At 39.5% G+C, this 14,501-nt stretch overlaps 1 protein-coding gene across 5 annotated transcripts; it reads right to left on the reverse strand.

The window, feature by feature from the left end:
- Positions 1 to 378: 378 nt before the first annotated feature.
- LOC143817979 (uncharacterized) lies at positions 379 to 13,858 on the reverse strand. Of its 5 annotated transcripts, none has more exons than XM_077299438.1 (15): positions 13,807 to 13,858; positions 13,601 to 13,710; positions 12,074 to 12,124; positions 11,978 to 11,999; positions 9,240 to 9,258; positions 8,840 to 8,863; positions 7,333 to 7,374; positions 7,057 to 7,107; positions 6,814 to 6,861; positions 5,260 to 5,292; positions 5,073 to 5,121; positions 4,071 to 4,773; positions 2,197 to 2,270; positions 1,407 to 1,773; positions 379 to 788 (listed from the first exon to the last, which is right to left on the reverse strand). In XM_077299438.1, the coding sequence occupies exons 2-11, from the start codon at positions 13,628 to 13,630 to the stop codon at positions 5,076 to 5,078; spliced, it is 366 nt and encodes a 121-aa protein (XP_077155553.1). In that variant the 5' UTR covers positions 13,631 to 13,710; positions 13,807 to 13,858; the 3' UTR covers positions 379 to 788; positions 1,407 to 1,773; positions 2,197 to 2,270; positions 4,071 to 4,773; positions 5,073 to 5,075. The 5 variants fall into 5 exon arrangements, with proteins under 5 accessions (XP_077155553.1, XP_077155551.1, XP_077155552.1 ...); XM_077299436.1 differs by having other exon boundaries at positions 1,407 to 1,893; XM_077299437.1 differs by having other exon boundaries at positions 1,407 to 1,893; positions 2,197 to 2,299.
- Positions 13,859 to 14,501: the final 643 nt, after the last annotated feature.

Below are 14,501 nucleotides of genomic sequence, written 5' to 3' on the forward strand. Positions count from 1 at the left end.
AGTTGCTGGAGACCTAAATGCTGCATTTTGGTGTCAATGCATTTCACCTCCATAGTCTCTGAAAAGTCCAAAGAACCCAAAGACCAAGTTTACACCTATGTACCATGATTACGGACAAGTATGTGTCTGGAAACATCTTAGATAATGCACTGATTTCTTTCTCCTACACCTTCTATGTGGATAATGGTTTATGCTTTTTAAAATGGTGCTAAAATATAACAGTAAAGGAGTGACAGACACCAAATTGGGTGATCTTCTGTTGAGACCCTCCAGTCATGTATCTGTTACCCATGAAAGAATACATGAAGCACAGTATAGAAATAAAGAAAATGCACGAAGCAATAAATTATCATTTGTTATTTATTAATATATATTAATAAAATTAATATTTGCTATTATTAAAATACTACCAGGGGTCTAACAATTGTGCTTACAGGATGTGTGACTGGGCTTGTCGGTGAGTTGGGATGGTTAAGGTCAGCAATATTTTCGACTGGAGGGGCTTATTGGCCTGTGGTTGCACCACTGTCTATTAGTAATAATGGTAATATCTGATGATATAATATCATGAAGTTAAATTAATGACAATGGCAAATTCTCCACCAGCAGTAAGAGTGAAGTGATGACATCAGATGAAGGACAACTTCACCATTTGATATCCATATGATATTTATTAGTAGAAATAAGTCTTGTTGTTGATGTTATTTTCCTCCAGTAGCTAATAGGTATGAAGATCACGTTCATTTCCATCTCTGATAGTCTCTGTCTACTTGTTCTTCTTGTGGTATCTGCTTCCAAGAAATCAGACAATTATTATTGCAAGTTTTAATGAATGTCTCTCTTGTAAACTAGTAATTTACCTCTAAAAAGACAGGTTATCACTAACTTTAACTAGAAGGACATTTTTATATTCATCAAAATGGCAAGAGCAGTTCAACTCCAGAGACAATCTTCAAATGGAGAGAGCCCGATTTTTTATTAGAGTCCTAAGAGCTAAATTACACCCCAGAGAGCAGAGTACTGGGTTGTTAAAGGGTTAAACGCTTGTTAACCCAGGAGCAGAAACAAACAGAAGAGGAGTGCCCCTGTGCAAGAACAATATAAGGGCCCTTTGTAGTCCAATAACCCATTATAATGCACAATCCCACCTGGTGTGGAAGTAGTAGTGGCCCCCTTACCTCTTGGGCCCCTATGTGTCCGCACAGGTTTCATCAATGATATGTTTGCCCCTGGAATACCCCATAGAAAATTCAGCTGTCAACAAACAGAAGATTTACTCTCTTCTTCCTGTACCAGTCACAGAGATCAGCGGCAGAAAGAGGAAGCCTCACGTGTCCGACTATAACTGATGGATAAAGTGAAGCTTCATGTCAGCATAGAAGAAGTGCAGAATGTGCTATATGTACCTGATTGTATAAGCTCCTCCTTGTAATTATAGGCACTCCTGATGGGATAGGCATATTGTCTTCGTAAAAAAGATGGATGACTATTTCTCTTGATGGGAAGGGCACCTCTTCTGCCTAAAGGATGCTTCCTCCTCAAGATCGAATAGTTGTCATTATTTTTCCACCAAGTTAAGGTGAATGACTCCGTGTCTAGACTGTAAGGTTCCACTGTTTCAAGATGGCTGTGGCTTCTCCCCTCTAAACATAAGATGGTGACTGCTCCTGAAGGTGGTTATGGTTCCTCCTTTGCCTTCCGATGATTGGGTACACTTTCAGAAAGTTAGTGTGCTTTCTCTGATTCTTGATGGTAGAGGGCCTCCTCCTTCCCCTGTGAGACAAATGACTCCTTCAGATGATAACAGGACCTAATTTCTCTAAAGATTTTCTGGCGTCACCTACAGACTCTATGTTATGGAAGACTTTGTCACCGCTGATGGTGCTGTATGACCTAAATACGAGGTATACCGATATTTTAGCAAACTACTACAATGGCAACTTTTTAGAATTGTAAGTAAATCATAATTTACAAGCTCCATATTAAATAAAAATAGGAAAACCGTTAACCCCATCATCCCTTAATTACTATCACAGAATATACAGGTCTTGCTTGTTGTTCATGAGCTCCTTTAATTAGAGTATGAAAATGGTTTATCACTTGGATTGACCGACACTAACACGAGAGAAAGGTTTTTCATTCAGCTTCAGGAAGAGAATGGCCTCTTGTGTTCTGAGAAGTGTTTTGGGTACTTACTTGTAAGTGATGGTTTATGTTAATTCTGATTCTAGTTCCATTCTTGCAGCATTTATTCCCAGCGCTGATCCCTCCTGCAATAGCAGAGTGTTCATTAGCAGATCTGCAGGAATGATCAATGTCATTTATAACATTTATACTCTATAGAAGTTGAGACAAAATTCTATAGCTCTGATTCATCAAGGCTGGTGTTTTATTATTCCTAAATATGGCAAGAGCAGTTTTGCTTCAGAGCCAGTCTTAAAATGGGGAGAAAACCGATCTTATATTGCAAAGTCCTAAAAGCTGAATATATCCTGTTCCCACTTTAGTTGGAAAAGAGAGAATCTGACCCCACAGAGCAGAGTACTGGGTTGTTAAGGAGGTGTTCTCAAGTCCTTAAATTGCTTTAATTACTTTGACAGCATGGAAATAAGCTAGTTTGCAATTGACTTGCTTTTTCTAATTGCTGTTATTCTCCTGTTGTGAGAGCTGTTATCTTTTATAATGTACAACTCATTTCCATAGACCACTGCTTCTAGTGCCTGGCTGGGAGTGCACAGTAGGTACATTCCAAAAGAAGAGTTAACTCTTATCATTTCAGTCAGCTCTCTCCAGTTCATTGATTTCTATACAGCAGTTACCAGCTCACCTCCCTCCTCTCCCTCTCATCTTCTGAAGATATGCAGTTGTAAATCACCTACCATATATTACAGCAAGCCTGCTAATCTTGGCTCTCTGTTGCCTGGATGTGTGTGCTTGTTCACATTTACTTATTATCTCTCAGTATACGTATATTGATAACAATGTAGCTGAATGTGTTATAGCAGAACTTTTGCTGGGTTTACAGCTCTATTAATAGTAGAGCTCTGTTCGCCAAAGTCGTCACTCAAGGAGGGGAACCTGCCCTTCTAGAAACCAGGAAGTAAGGAAACTGTAAGGAGACTGCATTGCTCTGAACTGCCCAAGAGACAACTTAAGAATGCACCTTAAAGCAGAAGAGCAGACACTGGTTATCTCATAGAAATTTAAGCATTAAACAAACACGACCTTTACCCTCTTCACAAGGATAAGTGGCAGAAAGAGTAAAGGTACCTTCACACGAAACGACGCTGCAGCGATAGCGACAACGATGCCGATCGCTGCAGCGTCGCTGTTTGATCGCTGGAGAGCTGTCACACAGACCGCTCTCCAGCGACCAACGATGCCGAGGTCCCCGGGTAACCAGGGTAAACATCGGGTTACTAAGCGCAGGGCCGCGCTTAGTAACCCGATGTTTACCCTGGTTACCAGTGTAAATGTAAAAAAAACAAACAGTACATACTTACATTCGCGTCCCCCGGCGTCCGCTTCCTGCACTGACTGACTGACTGAGCGCCGGCAGTAGCAGGGCACAGCGGTGACGTCACCGCTGTGCTGTGCTTTCACTTTCACTTTGCGGCGCTCAGTCAGTGTGGGAAGCAGACGGCGGGGGATGCGAATGTAAGTATGTACTGTTTGTTTTTTTTACATTTCACACTGGTAACCAGGGTAAACATCGGGTTACTAAGCGCGGCCCTGCGCTTAGTAACCCGATGTTTACCCTGGTTACCAGTGTAAAATATCGCTGGTATCGTTGCTTTTGGTGTCAAACACGACGATACACGCCGGTCTGACGACCAAATAAAGTTCTGAACTTTATTCAGCGACCAGCGACATCACAGCAGGATCCTGATCGCTGCTGCATGTCAAACTAAACGATATCGCAATCCAGGACGCTGCAACGTCACGGATCGCTAGCGATATCGTTACAAAGTCGTTTCGTGTGAAGGTACCTTTAGCTTCATGTGTCCCCCTATCAGAGGGAAGCATTGAAAATTCATGTCAGTAAGTAGTGCAGAGTCTGCTATATGTACCTGAATGTATAATCTCCTCCTTGTAACTATAGGCATGTCTGCTCCTCCTGAAGGTAGATGTATATTGTCTTCATAGATAAGGTGGATGACTACTTCTCAGGATGATAACAGCACCTATTCTGCCTCAAGGATTCTTCCTCCTCATGATGCTATATGGGCAATTTTTTCCACCAAGTTAAGGTGAATGACTTCCTGCCTAGATTGTAAGGCTCCACTGCCTCAAGATAGTTGTGTCTTCTCCCTTTTAAAGATCAGATGGTGACTGGTTGCCAAGATGGTTATGGTGCCTCCATTGCCTTTAAATGCTTTGGGAGTACTTCCAGAAACTAAGCTTCCTCTGATTCTTGATGGTAAAGGGGCCTCATCCTCTGGACTCAATATTAAGGGAGTATTTCCCTCCAATTCTTGATGGTGAATGGGGCCTTCTCCTTCCCCCTGTAAAACAAATGACTCCTCCAGATGGCAATGACCCCTCATTTGTGTCAAGGTGTTCTGGGCGCCAACTCCTATTCCAGACTCCAGATAATATGAGTCTTTTCCTCCAGTTTATGATGGTAAAGGGGATAATTACCCCTTGTGAGATAAATGTCTCCTCCAGATGGTAACGGCGCCTGATTTATCTCAAGATGTTGTGGGCGCCACCTTTGCCTACAGACTCATGATTTGATGTGAGTCTTCTCCTCCACTGATGGTACTGTTTGACCTATATTGGAGAGAAACCAATTTTTAAAACTATTACTACAAGATCTTTTTAAATTGTAAGTAAGTCATTAATAAAGGTTCCATATCAAAATAAAAAAAACAGGAAAACTGATACCCAGCACCTACCAATTGCTAACAGAGAATATATAGGTCTGGTTTGTTGTCTTTGTGTATTTTTGTATGGAATGTAAAAATGGTTTATTTCTTGGATAGATCAACACTAACAGTGGAGTTAGACTTTCCATAAATCCTGAGGAAATAAACAGCCTGTTGTGTTCTTAAACAATTTTAGGTACTCACATTTTAGCGATGGTTTCTGCCCCAGCAGCTGAAGAACAGAAATCTAAGTCTAAAAAACAAAACAAAAGAAAACAAACAGCATGGGTCCGATTTATCAAAGCTTTTACACCATTATTCTAGAGCAACTGGCGGCTCAGCTAAAATTATGCGGCTGGCATTCTAATGTAATTACTGCTCCTGCATTTACCTGGATAGGAAGCTTGTGTTCCTGCTGTTCTTCCTAAAGACAAAAAAATTAAATAAATGATTACATAACATAGAAAGAAAACATGCTGTATTCCTGTAGTCAGGTCATCATCACCTGCAGATACATTTTATTTTATGATCATTCTGATTTTACTTCCATCTGTGCCGCATTAATTCCCAGGGCTGATCTTTCCTGCAGTAACATAGTATCCACTGTATAACCAGCAGATCTGAAGGAATAACTTATATAACATCATTTATGTCCAATAGGAGGTGAGAGAAAAACTCTCCGACCCCAAATTGCCAGCCCTGATTAAAGGTGCCCAGGCGTAAGATGCTCCATATTCATTTAAAAGGACTCGCTTCTTAATTAATTTGGAGCATGTTTCAGCTAAGGAGCGGAGCAACAAGAATTGTTACTCCACTCAGGGACTTAAGTACATTTTTGTCATAAATTCTATGCCACTTTTTGTGGTATTACCAATGATAAATTTGTCAGCACTGCTTATAATACCCCTATAGGTTAAGATGTCAAAAAGTTATTATAGCTGACCCGGCCTGGGGTAAAAATGCCAAAAGTTGAGCAGATACCAGTTGCTCAAAAATGTTTAAACTGGCAAGAACTGCTGGATGAATCGGGAGATTCGGGATCACAGTTTTCTGGTAATAATTTATTATATTACGCAGTCAGTGTTTTCATTATTTTCGATAGGACATTGTAATAGTAAGGTAAGAAATGACGTACAATGAGGTAAAGGTGTTGACCCTGATTTATTACAGCTGTGATCTGGACAACCAATTTAGACTACATTTTTTTTTTTAAATATGTTTGACCCCTTAGAGACCCTGCCTTTTTATTTTTTTTCATTTTTCACTCCCCTTCTTCCCAGAGCCATAACTTTTTTTTATTTTTGCATCAATATGGCCATGTGAGGGCTTATTTTTTGCGGGACGAGTTGTACTTTTGAACGACACCATTGGCTTTACCATGTCGTTTACTAGAAAATGGGAAAAAATTCCAAGTGCGGTCAAATTGCAAAAAAAGTGCAATCCCACAACAGTTTTTTGTTTGGCTTTTTTTTGTGCTAAGTTCGCTAAATGCTAAAAATGACCAACCATTATGATTCTCCAGGTTATTGAGAGTTCGTTGACACCAAACATATCTAGGTTCTTTTTTGACTAAGTGGTGAAAAAAAATTCTAAACTTTGCTAAAAGAATGCGCAATTTTCCGATACCCATAGCGTCTCCATTTTTCGTGATCTCGGGTCGGGTGAGGGCTTATTTTTTGCGTGCCGAGCTGATGTTTTTAACAAAACAGCTGACATGTCCCGGCTTTGATGTGGGCTCACAGCCGGAGCCCGCATCAAAGGAAGAGATGCGAACTTTGCCATACAAGTACTGCGGAGGTCGCGAAGGGGTTAAAGTATCTTATTACTAAGATGTTGGGATGCAAAAACATCAAGAAAAATCTCTAACTATTGCGCCTCCTGTCTCATCCTCTCACTATTCTCCATGCAAGATGCATTCACAAACTTACAGGTTTTGACTCCTCACCTGGGGATCACCACGGGTTCTTCCTCATCCTCCTCTATAGCGACCTCCCTGTATAAGAACATAATACAGCTCATATATGAATATGTATTTATTGTAGCAGCCGGTGGAAATATACAGAGATGGGTGAACTGTAGAGCCAAACACACAGCAGGTCACAGCGGTCATATACTGTATATACAGTATATTTGTATTAACCATAGCCCCGTGCAAAGAGGTGCAGCTCAGCTTCTTCTTCATACTTACAAGATAGTCTTCAATTTGGGCCGCCATTCATAAGGAGGAAATTTGAAAGGTCTGTAATAAAGAACACATCACAGCTTAGGATTATTGACACTTTGTCCTGTCTTGAACTCATAGAAAATATTCTTGATATTGATGTATTTAGAAAAATCATAAAATAAAACACAACTATTGCTCTACTCTTTCCCATGGATCATAATGGCACATATCGCACATATCCGACACAGACTAATCCTATATCCTGCTGCCAAGAAGGCATCTGCATTGTGAGATAATTACCTGAATGCCCGTGGAGCAGCTACCATCACGTTCTTTCTCCATCTAAGACAGAGCCATAATATGGTCACAAGATATATCTGATCAATCAGACTCATAATTCTGAATAATGAATACTCGGACATGTTTATCATATTCATTTATCTTCAATGGAATAATAGATGTCAGTAGGTGATTATATGTCACTGGGAAAACTACATTGTACGTATGGGCTTCAGAGAGAGAACTAACAGTTGTCCAGTGGTTGTCTGATCTCTTGCAACCATTAAGGTCACGTGTGCAGAGGAAAAGTATCATAGAAACACGTCACTGCTTCAGTATTTATCACCCACTCCTGGTTTTGCCATACAAATACTGATGTAAAATACTGACCAAATAAGAGGGAACCATCTCTTACATCTGGAAGTATTGGTATGGATGTGTGGGCAAGTGTCCCACATTAAATATGATATTGGATCTCTACAAAAAAAAAAAAAAAATGCCAGAACTATGTCCACAGGTCTGAGGTTAGATCTCCTATAGCTCTAGCAAAAATTAAGAGACCACTGCAAAATGTTCAGTTTGTCTGATTTTCCTCTTTATAGGTATATTTTTGAGTAAAATGTAAATTGTTCTTTTAGTCTATAAACTACTGACAACATGTCTCCGAATTTCGAAGCAATAAATTTTGTAATTTTTTTCTGACAAAGAAAAATGGTCAAAATTAAAAAAAAAAACTCCAGTGCTTTCAGACCTCAAATAATGCAAAGAAAGCAAGTTTATAATCATTTAGAAACAACAATACTAATGTTTTAACGCAGGAAGAGTTCAGAAATCAATATTTTGTGGAATAACCGTGATTTTTAATCACAGCTTTCATGCATCTTGGCATGCTTTCCACCAGTCTTTCACACTGCTTCTGGTACAACAATGTAAGCAGTTCTTTGTTTGATGGCTTGTGACTATCCATCATCCTCTTGATTACATTCCAGAGGTTTTCAATGGGGTTCAGGTCTGGAGATTGGGCTGCCCATGACATGGTTTTGATGTGGTGGGCTCTTAATTTTTGCCAGAGCTGTAGATGTTTGGTTGGAACAACCTCCCTGCCGCAGCCAAATTCCTTCAAAAACCGTGTAAGTGTACCTAGAAGAATTGATGCTGTTTTTAAAGACAAATGGCGGTGGCAGCAGATATTTAATTTAGATTTCTTTTTGTTCACTCATTTTGCATTTTTTTGATGGATAAAAATTAAGTTTTAACACTTCTATTTTTGAAAGCATTCTTACTTTACTTTACGAATTTATTGTTTGTACATGTAACCGCTTAATTGTAAAGTGCTGCGGAATATGTTGGCGCTATATAAATAAAAATTATTATTATTATTATTATTTACAGCATTTTATTTGCACCTGCCTAAGACTTTTGCACAGTACAGTGGACATATATATATATATATATATATATATATATATATATATATATATGCAAAAAAATTGTGTATGTGAGCAATATCTTGCATTGATATACTTACATCAGGTCTTCATCGTCATAAGTCCTGTTAGTCACAGAATAGAGAAGGGAGTTAGAAGCCGACACACAGTAGACATTCATTTCTAATATTGGGATGTTGTGTAAATCCATCAAGAAAAATCCAATTTATTTATTAATCTCTTTCCAGCAATTATACTGTCAGTCATCATTTGTGACTGAGGTTACGTTTACACCATGTTCAGGGTTTATGTCTGGCGACTGGCGAGACAATCTAATATGATCATAGGATTTCAGTGGATCCTGACCAAATGCATGACAAAAGTGCAGTGTTTTCGCATATGTTTGCAACTATAGGGCTATGGGCATGATGGCATATACACTGACAATGGTGGCTATCCAGCCTCAGACTGAGTTCACATTTACAATAAAGATTTACTCACCTGATTTCTGGTCCCTCATCTGAAAATAGAAATATTTCATATTAAAATGAGATTTTTAATATTAATTATATGAAAATAGGAATAAAACTAAAAGTACATCCTCATGTTGGATGACATAATGTACAGTACAGACCAAAAGTTTGGACACGCCTTCTCATTTAAAGATTTTTCTGTATTTTCATGACTATGAAAATTGTACATTCACACTGAAGGCATCAGAACTATGAATTAACACATGTGGAATTATATACTTAACAAAAAAGTGTGAAACAACTGAAATGATGTCTTATATTCTAGGTTCTTCAAAGTAGCCACCTTTTGCTTTGATGACTGCTTTGCACACTCTTGGCATTCTCTTGATGAGCTTGAAGAGGTAGTCACCGGGAATGGTCTTCCAACAATCTTGAAGGAGTTCCCAAAGATGCTTAGCACTTGTTGGCCATTTTGCCTTCACTCTGCGGTCCAGCTCACCCCAAACCATCTCGATTGGGTTCAGGTCTGGTGACTGTGGACGCCAGGTCATCTGGCGTAGCACCCCATCACTCTCCTATTTGGTCAAATAGCCCTTACACAGCCTGAAGGTGTGTTTGGGGTCGTTGTCCTGTTGAAAAATAAATGATGGTCGAACTAAACGCAAACCGGATGGTAAGCATGCCGCTGCAAGATGCTGTGGTAGACATGCTGGTTCAGTATGCCTTCAATTTTGAATAAATCCCCAACAGTGTCACCAGCAAAGCACCCCCACACCATCACACCTCCTCCTCCATGCTTCACGGTGGGAGCCAGGCATCTAGAGTCCATCCGTTCACCTTTTCTGCGTCACACAAAGACACAGTGGTTGGAACCAAAGATCTCAAATTTAGACTCATCAGATCAAAGCACAGATTTCCACTGGTCTAATGTCCATTCCTTGTGTTCTTTAGCACAAACAAGTCTCTTCTGCTTGTTGCCTGTCCTTAGCAGTGGTTTCCTAACAGCTATTTTACCATGAAGGCCTGCTGCACAAAGTCTCCCCTTAACAGTTGTAGAGATGTGTCTGCTGCTAGAACTCTATGTGGCATTGACCTGGTCTCTAATCTGAGCTGCTGTTAACCTGCGATTTCTGAGGCTGGTGACTCAGTTAAGCTTATCCTCAGAAGCAGAGGTGACTCTTGGTCTTCCTTTCGTGGGGCGGTCCTTATGTGAGCCAGTTTCTTTGTAGCGCTTGATGGTTTTTGCCACTGCACTTGGGGACACTTTCAAAGTTTTCCCAATTTTTCGGACTGACTGTCTTCATTTTTTAAAGTAATGATGGCCACTCATTTTTCTTAGCTGCTTTTTTCTTGCCATAATACAAATTCTAACAGTCTATTCAGTAGGACTATCTTCTGTGTATCCACAAGACTTCTGCACAACACAACTGATGGCCCCAACCCCATTTATAAGGCAATAAATCTCACTTATTAAACCTGACAGGGCACACCTGTGAAGTAAAAACCATTCCCGGTGACTACCTCTTGAACCTCATCAAGAGAATGCCAAGAGTGTGCAATGCAGTCATCAAACCAAAGGTGGCTACTTTGAAAAACCTAGAATATAAGACATAATTTCAGTTGTTTCACAATTTTTTGTTAAGTATTCCACATGTGTTAATTCATAGTTTTGATGCCTTCAGTGTGAATTTACAATTTTCATAGTCACGAAAATACAGAAAAATCTTTAAATGAGAAGGTGTGTCCAAACTTTTGGTCTGTACTATAACATAACACAATATCAGGGCCCAGTGATCACTGAGCTCTGTATCATATGATTATAGTGTGGCTCCATTTCACCATTGATATTACAGAGATTGGACCATTGGATGACATATTACACTCGTATTCTCTCCTAGACACATTAGTCAGTGTCACTTGTCAATATGGCATCATTTAGATCCAGGAATATCGCATGCTCATGTGTTTCCATACAGGAGCTATACAGGGGGTCTGCCGTGGACGGCGTGGTGGTTGGCTGACGTACACACTACGGGTATGTTCCTGGCTGTTAGTCTTTGTTATATTATGTCGGATTCACTATACATGTGTTATTGACTTTGCTACATGGTACCGGGAATGTACCTTAGTACTGATTAGGCTATGTACCAGCCTTATTCTGGTCTGTGTTGATTGAAGTTACTTGTTTTAAGCATGATGTACCACATACGCCGTCCACTGCTTTCGTTGGGCACACTATACTGCATTGCTGCATAGTTCCCCTTTGTGCCTCCTGTATCTGTTTGTTATCTCTTTTATATACTTTGAATAAATTATATTTGATATTTTGGACTAAAAAGACTGTCTTTGGTGCTTTTTCTGTGGTTTTGTATTATATTTGCAGTTTGTCCTATATTTTTCCACATGTGTCTTGGGATGATTCTGTGGCTCTATTGCTACGCCTGTTTATTACACCATTTATCTCCCGTTTACACATGATGTCATTTCTTTTATACTTAGGAGCTATACAGGTAGCGCCATATGCAGAAGGCCTATGGGCTTGTGATCTTGGAAAATGATGAATATTCGTGAATGAGAAAATGCCATAGTAATCTAGGGATGTGATCACAACTATAATGGGGAATATTTTTAGCTTTTATATGCATCTTCCACTTTGAAAAAATAATGGACGCGATGAAGCAAATATATAACAAGGGAAATGTGTCGGTAGAAGATGTGAAACGTGGAAGCTATGGAGATCAGATAATATATAATGGCAGAACTCACCCTGTACGCCGGTCACTGCTGCCTGTAATAGTAACAGAGAGTCAGCAGCGAATATTATGTATCTCGTGGCATAATAATATAGAAAAGTCTGATTACCTTGATGTTACATGGCGTCTGCAGCTCCTTTATGTACTTAGATGCCGGAATCTGTACATGCAAAAAAAACATGTTATCTCCAGACCAAGAATGTCCATCTATATCCATGTGATCTATTGAACTTATGTGATAATGTAGGGGGTAAGATGAGCACTGGTGGTCACAGACAGACAAGGTCCCTGTCCAAGGACCATATATGGGCCATTTGTAGTCCAATAGTTCAGCGTAATTTCACATTTCCACCTGCTTTGGAGGAGGTGGTGGCCCTCATTACACCAATGATATGTCCGCCGCTGGGGTAGAAGTAAAATGCCCTCATGTTTGTTAGATCTGTTCTCTGTGCCATTTTATCAGGAGGAGAAGTTGGGAGAGAGGAAACGTTTCCTACTACAGATCATTAGGGAATGCTCCTTTTCTTCCATGAGCTGAGGGCTAGTCCTTCATTAGGTCAAATCTTTTTTTTCGATCTTCCACACATTATATAAAAAGGCCTGATTGTTCATGAGTCATGTATTACAAAGAGAAGAAGTGAAATCTAAATGTTTATTACATCCACTATCACATGGGGTTTCGATTATTTGGATTATTTATCTGCACATTATAAGGACTTCATGATTTACCCTCGAGTCACACATGCAGGAGATCCACAAGTGAGAAGTGTAAGGCTGGGATCAGACGGCCATATTAACTAATATGCAAAATGTGGACTAGATTGTCTCTGTATGCTCCTCTGTGCTGTGCTGCCATCTTGCATACACTATTCTATATAGCCAGAATACTGTGTGATGTGACTTTTTTATGCAATTTTTGTCCACACACCTTGGTCTCATGGAAAACACCCACGTACAATTAGTATATTGAGTACAATTGCTCCGCTTGTGATCCGTCGTACGTACAAACAGTACACCGACCAGAGGAAACCCAAAGAAACACGGGGAGAACATACAAACTCCTGGCAGATGTTGTCCTCGGTGGGTTTTGAACCAAAACTCCATTGCTGCAAAGCCCACAATGATAATGCATACACTGTAATAATATATATATGTTAGCTTTTTAACATTAGAAGTGATATGAACCAGTCATACAATTCTGTGTAAGTTGGGAAAGATCTTGAGTCAGGACCAAGTTCAAGTATAAAGTCAGGACCAGGTTCATGCTTTGTGTGTTTTGCCTTTATATCTCCCCCCATAGAGCACACATATCAGCTGCAGCATGTGAGTCCGGCCGTAGAGCACCCACTGACCGCACATCATTGGTCAGGTGCACCGCCATGCTTCAACTAAGCCCCGCCCACTTAATGGAAGATGTGAAAATGACAGTTGGAAATAACTGACGTAAGATGTCCTTATAGATCCCGTCCTACAGATGTCATCCCTCCGGCTGTGATCTCTTGTACTGTACAGAAGTACCAGTAAAGAATTACCTGGGTTATATTCTGTGCAGTACATGATGGTTTATTACATTATCCTGTTACCCCCGCCTCCTTATTCTCGCTAATTCTATATTTCAAGGTAAATGCTGACATACCCAATTCGGAAAAAAAAGTGGATAGTCCATGTCCAAATTTTGGACCGTCCGTATCCACTAGTCGCTCTCCTCAAACACTGGTACAAACCAAATATCACAGAAAAAAACACCTAGAAATAAGAGGAGAGGAAACATTACATGGAGTAAAGATATAAAGTAACTGGGAAGTAACAAATTATGACAGGGGGCTATGACGGGGCACTTACAATCCGACTCCAACTGAAACCCTCAAAGCAGTGTCCGGTCGGCGGCTGCATATATAGCCTTCCATCATGATGTCATAAGGGGATGGGCAGCGACATCTGCAGCAGCTGCATAGTTAATATTTAAAGGGATAGCATCCATATAATTCAATATCACTGAAATAAACGCTATTTTTTTTTTTACTTATTTGAGTTCCTACATGTTGGTCATTGTTAATGCCGTACTGTATATATGGTAGGGTGGGGTGGATGTAGTATACAGACAGGTATGATAAATAGTATAATGGTATAATAGAATACATTGCACAACACATGCCATAATTAGGTATTTAAGTATTTTTTTATTGTTATCAAGGTGAATAAAATGTGGCTTAAATGTAGAAGTTTATGGGTAAAATTATATCTAGAAACAAAATCATAGGCCTAAGACAGATTTGCATGAATTGGGTAGCTTCTGTATTTTTTTTCTAGTAGTATTGGATATAATTATTTATTCCAAACCCAAATGACATAATTTTTCATAGGTTTTTAAGACATATGTATATCTATGCTCTCATATCTATGCTCTCATATCTATACTCTCATATTTTTATGCTTTTTAATAAGTTATATGTTGTAATACGTGTATAACTCACACTATAGAAGTTAGAGCCCCTTCCTGTAAGACAAATTTCCCCCATAGAACAAAATTTTTGTTT

The sequence above is a fragment of the Ranitomeya variabilis genome, chromosome 3 (assembly GCF_051348905.1).
Source record: "Ranitomeya variabilis isolate aRanVar5 chromosome 3, aRanVar5.hap1, whole genome shotgun sequence".
NCBI lineage: Eukaryota > Metazoa > Chordata > Amphibia > Anura > Dendrobatidae > Ranitomeya > Ranitomeya variabilis.

Bases quoted from the DNA above. Each gene is read 5' to 3' on its own strand.
- LOC143817979 (XM_077299438.1), bottom strand. From the start codon at position 13,630: ATGGACTATCCACTTTTTTTTCCGAATTGG. The intron at 12,125-13,600 runs GTATGTCAGCAT...TTGCATGTACAG, and splicing joins CACTTTTTTTTCCGAATTGG to ATTCCGGCATCTAAGTACAT. The intron at 5,293-6,813 runs GTGAGGAGTCAA...TTTTGTCTTTAG, and splicing joins GAACCCGTGGTGATCCCCAG to GAAGAACAGCAGGAACACAA.